Source organism: Tupaia chinensis, unplaced genomic scaffold (genome assembly GCF_000334495.1).
Source record: "Tupaia chinensis unplaced genomic scaffold, TupChi_1.0 Scaffold000217_1, whole genome shotgun sequence".
In the NCBI taxonomy this organism is placed as follows: Eukaryota; Metazoa; Chordata; class Mammalia; order Scandentia; family Tupaiidae; genus Tupaia; species Tupaia belangeri.
The window spans coordinates 5,176,876-5,184,953 of record NW_006159692.1 but is presented as its reverse complement, the minus strand read 5'-3'; the positions used below and the strand labels follow the sequence as shown (position 1 = coordinate 5,184,953).

At 51.4% G+C, this 8,078-nt stretch overlaps 1 protein-coding gene across 2 annotated transcripts in view; it reads left to right on the top strand.

Moving 5' to 3' along the window:
- MYOF (myoferlin) overlaps positions 1–8,078 on the top strand; it is a 197,264-nt gene that overhangs the window by 168,349 nt on the left and 20,837 nt on the right. For both annotated transcript variants that reach the window (XM_006147643.3, XM_006147642.3), the window contains 3 exons: positions 712–803; positions 6,154–6,324; positions 7,691–7,839. In XM_006147643.3, the coding sequence (XP_006147705.1) occupies positions 712–803; positions 6,154–6,324; positions 7,691–7,839 (412 nt within the window). The remainder of the gene's footprint in view (positions 1–711; positions 804–6,153; positions 6,325–7,690; positions 7,840–8,078) is intronic.

Genomic DNA, 8,078 nt, shown 5'->3' with positions numbered 1-8,078 from the left:
CCTGGTCCTCTGCTGGGGGGGGGGGTGTCCATTCACGTGTCTCTCTTAGGGCTCCTTTCGAATTTACCTTCTGCCGGATGACCCCAGCGTGCCTGCCCCGCCCAGGCAGTTTCGGGAATTACCTGACAGCATCCCACAGGAATGCACGGTTAGGATTTACATTGTTCGAGGCTTACAACTCCAGCCCCAGGACAACAATGGCCTGGTAAGAGTTTGGGTGTGGGGCCTTCCCGGGGAGCAGGCTAATTACAGTGAGCAGCCAGTAATCATGCTGCTCTTCCTCTAGGGGATCTGTTATCACACTCCTGCAAAGATACTCTCTCGGAACAAAGTGTTCAGAAGGATTGTCCTGAGCCAGACTTACCTAAGAGCTTGCAGGGGCTTAAGATCCTCTGGTTTACCCTTCTCATTTTACAGCTGTGAGCTGGGACCAGATTTGCTCATCATGCTACCAGGCAAGAGCAGAGCGAGGACACCCCCCCTTGTCCCACCTCTGCTTCTTCACTCATTACTGCGCTCCGTGGGTGAAGTGGTGGCTTCACACCGCCAAAGGGGAGCAGTGCTCAGCCCTCGTCCAAGGCACCCCAGTGCCACGGCAGCCACTTTGTTGTCGGCTGGGAGCGGGTGTGGAGGCAACCTGCGTCAGTCCCAGAATTTGACTTTGACTTGCTCCTTCGATGATGTAATGCCCCCTGTGTTTTGTCCCCGCAGTGTGACCCTTACATAAAAATAACGCTGGGCAAAAAAGTGATTGAAGATCGAGACCACTACATTCCCAACACCCTCAACCCAGTTTTCGGCAGGTAGTGTACGCGTTCAGACATCTTGCGGCCATGCCTTTCTTTGTGGGATATGTCGAGGAGAGACTATGTGCCCAGCCGTGAGACCGGATGTAGGGTGCAACGCTCTGAACCCTGGAACTGGGATCACGAGCTAGAGGACGCCTAGTCAGGAGCAGGTGACCTATAGCAGGTCACAGACCTTCGTGGCCACCGGCAGTGCTGGGAAGATAGTCTGAGGTGGGCCGCTCTCCGAGAGGTTTGCTCAAAACCTTTGGTGCTGGAGGGATGGAGCAGAGCGGGCCACGGTCTGATTTCCTCCTCCAGGTCAGACTTACTGGCCGGGCAGGACAGGGATTCACAGCCCAGCCTCTAGGTGACAGAAACAAGGATCTAAGAACCAGAGCTAGTCAGTGATAGAGCCAAGATTTAGGTAGAAATTCCTGCTCCAAGCCCCAGGCTTTTCTTTTGCCTATTTATTTATTTATTTTCAGAGTTTTGCCATAGGGCCTGTATAATCACAGGAGAGAAAAGGAGAGAGAAAATGAGAAATCATTCCCAAGAGGGATGGCCACACTGCAATCTCTCTTCCTCCATTCTCCTCTCGAATTTTGGGCACGCATGCACACGCGCCCGGTGTGGTTCTCAAACCACTGGGTCCAGGACTTGAACTGTGCCCTCAGCCATATGGGATCCAAAAACCTTAACCTCTACACCACCTGCTGGCCCACTCTAGACTTTTCTAACATCCCTCGTAATGCTTCTTCTCTGTGACAAAAAGTCATGACCTGTTAAAAAATGTTCTCTATACAAAACATTTGCCGAAAAAGTGTTTCCCCAGAGGCTGGCTGAGCAGGAGCACTCTGCATGCTTGTCTGCCGTGGAGTCTGAGTTCTGTTTCCGGCTTCATCATCTTGCCCTGCTCCTCCTCTTTGCTGGTCTGTGGCCTCATGCATCCTTTTTCTCTCTCGGGCACACACATGCACACACACACATCTTTGTCAGAGAGAACCTTGCAGGTTTGCACACAGCATCTGCACACGCGGTAACTCACACACACTCCAGGTGGCACTCACTCTGCTCTCAGACCTGCGTGCACTCTCTCCGTGCCACACAGCTGAGGCCAGCCAGTGCAAGTAATCCTCTGGCACAGCAATCCGATCGTTTTCCTTTTCTTCCGCTGATCCAGCCCTGAGGTCTAGACAGGAAAAGGCACGCAGGGCAGGAAGGAGGGAGACAGGGAAGCCGGACGGCTCGCTTTAAAGGCAGAAAGGCGGCCCTGTCTGAATCGCTGTCTTAGAGGAGCCAAAACGGGCTTAATTAAGTGGCAGGAAAAGTCTCGCTTGGAACTGCCCTGGGAGGAAGTGGTGCTGTCAGGCTGTGTTCGGCCAATCACTGTCAGGCGGGCGTGCAGCCTCCCCTTGTCCTGCAAGGTGGGCCCAGGAGACCCTGGCTCTGCAGCCCTGCAGACAGGCCCCCCCACCCCACCCCCACCCCCGGCATGGCCTCAGTCTTAGGGGATGGCTTTCCTCACAGCAGAGACTCTTGGGGGCTCTGGGACAGAAATTCAGGAAAAGGCAACCTTCCCTACATCCCTGGCCTCCATGTACTGTATTTCTATCACATGGCAACCTCCAGGCACACTCAGAGAATATTGGTGGGGGCCGGCAGGTGGCATGGTGGTTAAGGCACTGGACTCCCACATGTCTGACCGTGGTCCAAGTCCCGTTCCTGGCACCTTACTTTCACGCTTTCCCTTTCTCTCTCTCTGTCTCTTTCTGGTCAGGTTAAGCAATAATAATAATAGATGTAATTAAATAAAGAACTTTAAAAAAAGAACATGGTGTTCCCCACCAATATTCACTGATGTCCCCAGGGGGAAGAAATATTGTATTCCTCAGTCATACCAAGACACCTGGGTTTGTTTCATTTGGTTTTTTTGGGTTTTGTTTTTGTTTTTGTTTTTTGGGGGGAGGGTTTGCTATAGGACACATGTACTCGCCAGAAAGACAGAGAGATAGAAAGCGAGAAATCATCCCCCGTGGGGCATGGCCATACCACAATCCCTTCTCCTCCATTCTCCTCTCAGGATCTTGGGCACACATGCACATGTGCCCAGCAGGAGTTTAAGCCACTGGGTTGGGGACTTGAGCCACGGTCAACTACATGGGAGTCCAGCGACATAGCTATTATGCCAACTGCTGGACCAGACACCTGGGTTTTAAGAGATCATCATTGCAGGACTTCTCAGAGCCTTGAGTTTGTCCAAAGCAACTTCAAAAGGCGTGGTTCTCGGCTTATTTTACTGAAGACTCCCTTTCCTCAGAGGATGCACATTGCCTGTCCCTTGGACTCAGAACTGAACGCGTGCTGTTAGGGGGCATGTGCGGGTACTAGGCTTCACATGTGGTCTTGATTCAATCCCCTGTTCTCCCATGTCTGTTGGCCTCATGCAGCCTCTGGGTGACCGCTGCTGTCTGGAGAAGTCACAGAGCTTTACCTAGGAGACATCCTGGAAGCATTTGACCAGAGTCCTGCTCACACACACCTTTCTGCTCAGGGGATTCATTTTTCTGGCTCTTTGGGCAGGAACCAGACCACACCGCAGCGTGCAAGGGGCAAGGAGGGTGGGCAGGGCACAGGGAGACAGGAGGCCTTTGACAACATGTACTGAGCACCTACCTGGGGGCCGGTGCCTCTGTGGATGGGCAGAGATGGCACCCGAACCCTGAGCCTTGGAGCTTCCGCAGCCTCTGAGCCACCTTGCCCACTGCCATGGAGAGGGTGAGGGTTCTGGGTCCCGATCTCTACCTCAGCGATGCTTGCTTTTTGTTGTTGTTGCTTAGTTTTTGCTGTAAGAGCATGTGCACGGGCCAGAGAGAACGAAACAGAGGGAGAAAGGGGGTGGGAGGGTGAAAAATTACCCTCTGAGGCAATGGCCACACCACAATCTCTTCTCCTCCCAGGATTGTGAGCACTCGCATACATGCACCTGGCGTATTATCCAAGCCACTAGGTCCAGGACCCAAACCACACAGTCGGCCATGTGGTTCTGTGGAAAAGCCTTAAAGAATCAAGGGCAGCAGCAAACCCTGAGGGCCTGGGAGGAGGAGGGGAGCCTTCTGGCACCTTGTCCCTTGCAGCATAGTGGTGAATTCCACTCACACCCCTGCCCTGTGCTCTTGTTGTGTGAGTCAGCGATGTCCATGGGGTAGCAGTCTCTGTCGAGGTGCAGGAAGGGACATGGCAGGGCTGTGAGGTGCATACACACAGAGAGATCTACATCAGAGTGCGGGTCCAAGTCCCGTTCCTGGCACCTTACTTTCACGCTTTCCCTTTCTCTCTCTCTGTCTCTTTCTGGTCAGGTTAAGCAATAATAATAATAGATGTAATTAAATAAAGAACTTTAAAAAAAGAACATGGTGTTCCCCACCAATATTCACTGATGTCCCCAGGGGGAAGAAATATTGTATTCCTCAGTCATACCAAGACACCTGGGTTTGTTTCATTTGGTTTTTTTGGGTTTTGTTTTTGTTTTTGTTTTTTGGGGGGAGGGTTTGCTATAGGACACATGTACTCGCCAGAAAGACAGAGAGATAGAAAGCGAGAAATCATCCCCCGTGGGGCATGGCCATACCACAATCCCTTCTCCTCCATTCTCCTCTCAGGATCTTGGGCACACATGCACATGTGCCCAGCAGGAGTTTAAGCCACTGGGCTGGGGACTTGAGCCACGGTCAACTACATGGGAGTCCAGCGACATAGCTATTATGCCAACTGCTGGACCAGACACCTGGGTTTTAAGAGATCATCATTGCAGGACTTCTCAGAGCCTTGAGTTTGTCCAAAGCAACTTCAAAAGGCGTGGTTCTCGGCTTATTTTACTGAAGACTCCCTTTCCTCAGAGGATGCACATTGCCTGTCCCTTGGACTCAGAACTGAACGCGTGCTGTTAGGGGGCATGTGCGGGTACTAGGCTTCACATGTGGTCTTGATTCAATCCCCTGTTCTCCCATGTCTGTTGGCCTCATGCAGCCTCTGGGTGACCGCTGCTGTCTGGAGAAGTCACAGAGCTTTACCTAGGAGACATCCTGGAAGCATTTGACCAGAGTCCTGCTCACACACACCTTTCTGCTCAGGGGATTCATTTTTCTGGCTCTTTGGGCAGGAACCAGACCACACCGCAGCGTGCAAGGGGCAAGGAGGGTGGGCAGGGCACAGGGAGACAGGAGGCCTTTGACAACATGTACTGAGCACCTACCTGGGGGCCGGTGCCTCTGTGGATGGGCAGAGATGGCACCCGAACCCTGAGCCTTGGAGCTTCCGCAGCCTCTGAGCCACCTTGCCCACTGCCATGGAGAGGGTGAGGGTTCTGGGTCCCGATCTCTACCTCAGCGATGCTTGCTTTTTGTTGTTGTTGCTTAGTTTTTGCTGTAAGAGCATGTGCACGGGCCAGAGAGAACGAAACAGAGGGAGAAAGGGGGTGGGAGGGTGAAAAATTACCCTCTGAGGCAATGGCCACACCACAATCTCTTCTCCTCCCAGGATTGTGAGCACTCGCATACATGCACCTGGCGTATTATCCAAGCCACTAGGTCCAGGACCCAAACCACACAGTCGGCCATGTGGTTCTGTGGAAAAGCCTTAAAGAATCAAGGGCAGCAGCAAACCCTGAGGGCCTGGGAGGAGGAGGGGAGCCTTCTGGCACCTTGTCCCTTGCAGCATAGTGGTGAATTCCACTCACACCCCTGCCCTGTGCTCTTGTTGTGTGAGTCAGCGATGTCCATGGGGTAGCAGTCTCTGTCGAGGTGCAGGAAGGGACATGGCAGGGCTGTGAGGTGCATACACACAGAGAGATCTACATCAGAGTGCGTGTGCCCAACCATCTTCCCTGGGGAGCTGCTCCGCGGCCCCAGTGAATGGACACGTGGCAATGCTAAGGGTATGAAGGGTGTCCCACATGGTTATTGTTACTGTACTGAGTCCTAGTCAGTGCGCTCATGCCAAATGTTTTCTGGACCTTTCTTCTCTTGACCCTCCTAACAACACTGGTTGGTAGCTACTATTACCACCACTTATAAGATAAGAAAAAAATTAAACACAGAGAAGTTGAGTAACTGGCCGAGAGTCCCACAGCTTGTAAGCAGCAGAGCTAGGCTTCCAACCTGGGTACTTAGAGCCCAGGCTCTTCTCCGGAGCACTCGTTATTAGCGTGTACTGGTTTCCATGTAGCCTGGCCCACCACCGCCCATCCTGTAATCCTAACCAGGGTTCTCCAGCAGCCAGAGTCAGCGGCTGGGGCTCTGCATGGAGCGCCGGGGTGGTGAGGTCCTGGATGGAGCATGGAGAGTCTAACCTTGCGCTGTTTATTTAGAATGTATGAACTGAGCTGCTACTTACCGCAAGAAAAAGACCTGAAAATTTCTGTCTACGATTATGACACCTTCACCCGCGATGAAAAAGTAGGAGAAACGATTATTGATCTGGAAAACCGATTCCTTTCCCGGTTTGGGTCCCACTGCGGCATCCCCGAGCAGTACTGTGTGTAAGTTATTTTGGCCCCAAATGTGGGCACGTGCTCCATGTGACATTAATGCTGGGAAGCCTGGTCCTCTGCCTGGGCCTTCTTCACTGAGCCACTGCTCTGCTGTCAGTTAAGCATCTTTGTGTGTGTTTGTGTGTGTTGTTTAATTTTGCCAGAGGGCCTGTGCGCTTGCAGTGGGGGAATAAGGAGGCAGTGAGAGAGCACCCCATGGGGGATGGTCATGCCTCAATCCCTGCTCCTCTCTCTCTCCCCCTCCTTTCAGGATTTTGGGCATGTAGTCACATATGTCCAGTGTGTTCATCAAGCTCTGGGATTGAACAGCATAGTCGGCCATGCGAGATCCAGCCACCTTAACCACCACACCACTGGCCAGTCCAAGCACCGTTTTTTTGGTTTTTGTTTTTGTTTTCCACATTATTTATTATTTGTTTTTTGTATATACTTTCAATCATATTGTTTGGCTTACAGTGAGACCATTTCGATATGTGCACATTTCTCCCCAGACCCGTTGATCAAAATATCTTTAACAGATAACACCACACCTAATGTTTTTGATCACTGGATTATCTCAGAGACAATCGAGGCCACTGCATTGCCCAATTCACATCAGAGTCTGTAAAACAGAGGTCATTGGAGCAGCGTGGTGCCTTGTGGGAGTGGAACCTGTCCCCTCTCGTCCCCTCTCTGAGTCCCTCTTCTGGATGTCAGCGACAGAGAGCTGGCAGTGTTTAATGGCAAGAATCCCCAACCCTTTGGAAACAGATCCCCACCTCCCCTCCCCCAAGTCAGTCATTTGGTTGTGTCCCTCTGCCCTGTCTGCTGTTCAGTGTCTTTCTACAAGTATCTACAGTTTGCAATTTTTAGTTTATGAGTTTGCATAATATGGCAAAACTCTTTTTTTAAGGAATGATTCTTTTTAACTTTATTTATCCATTTATTTATTTTCATTTGACCAGAGAGGGATAGAATGAGAGAGAGAGAGAGAGAGAGAGAGAGAGCGCACGAGAGAGAGAAAGAGAGAAAGCAAGCAACCAGGTCCGGGACTCAAACCATGGTCAGCCATGTGGGAGTCCAGTGCCTTTAACCACCATGCCACCTGGAAGCCCCAAAACTCCTCATTTTTATGGAAGAGAAAACTGAGGACAATAATAAGGATAATAATTAATAAATAATCGATCAACTGAGACCAAAATAGCATGCAGGTTTTAAGCCTCCGAAGTGGATTTCTGGCAAAAGTGAACATGGAGCACATTCCCGCTCCCACTGCAGGGGAGTGCCTGAAAGCTCATGAGTGAGTCTGTGTGTGCAGATCCAGGAGGACCCTCTCGGCCCCACAGTAATGCCAGGGTGTTGATGTCACTTACAGCTCTGGAGTAAATGCCTGGCGAGATCAACTGAAACCGACACAGCTGCTTCACAATGTAGCCAGATTCAAAGGCTTCCCGCCACCCATCCTTTCTGAAGACGGAAGCAGGATCAGATACGGAGGACGAGACTACACTTTGGATGAATTTGGTGAGCACATGGCTGCTGCAAAGTCTAATAACCCGTGTAGATCAGAGGCCTTGGGGAGGGGGGTGGTCAGCCTAATTATCCCATCAGAGACCCTGCACACATGGCTCTGTTGAACAAAAGCGCTTTGTGACCAAGCTCCGCTGTCTTGTCGAGTGTCAAAGTGGACACATTTTCTTGTCTATCTCATGTCTCATTTGCCCTTTTAAGGTCATAGCCATTAGAGCTTTAAGCACGACGCT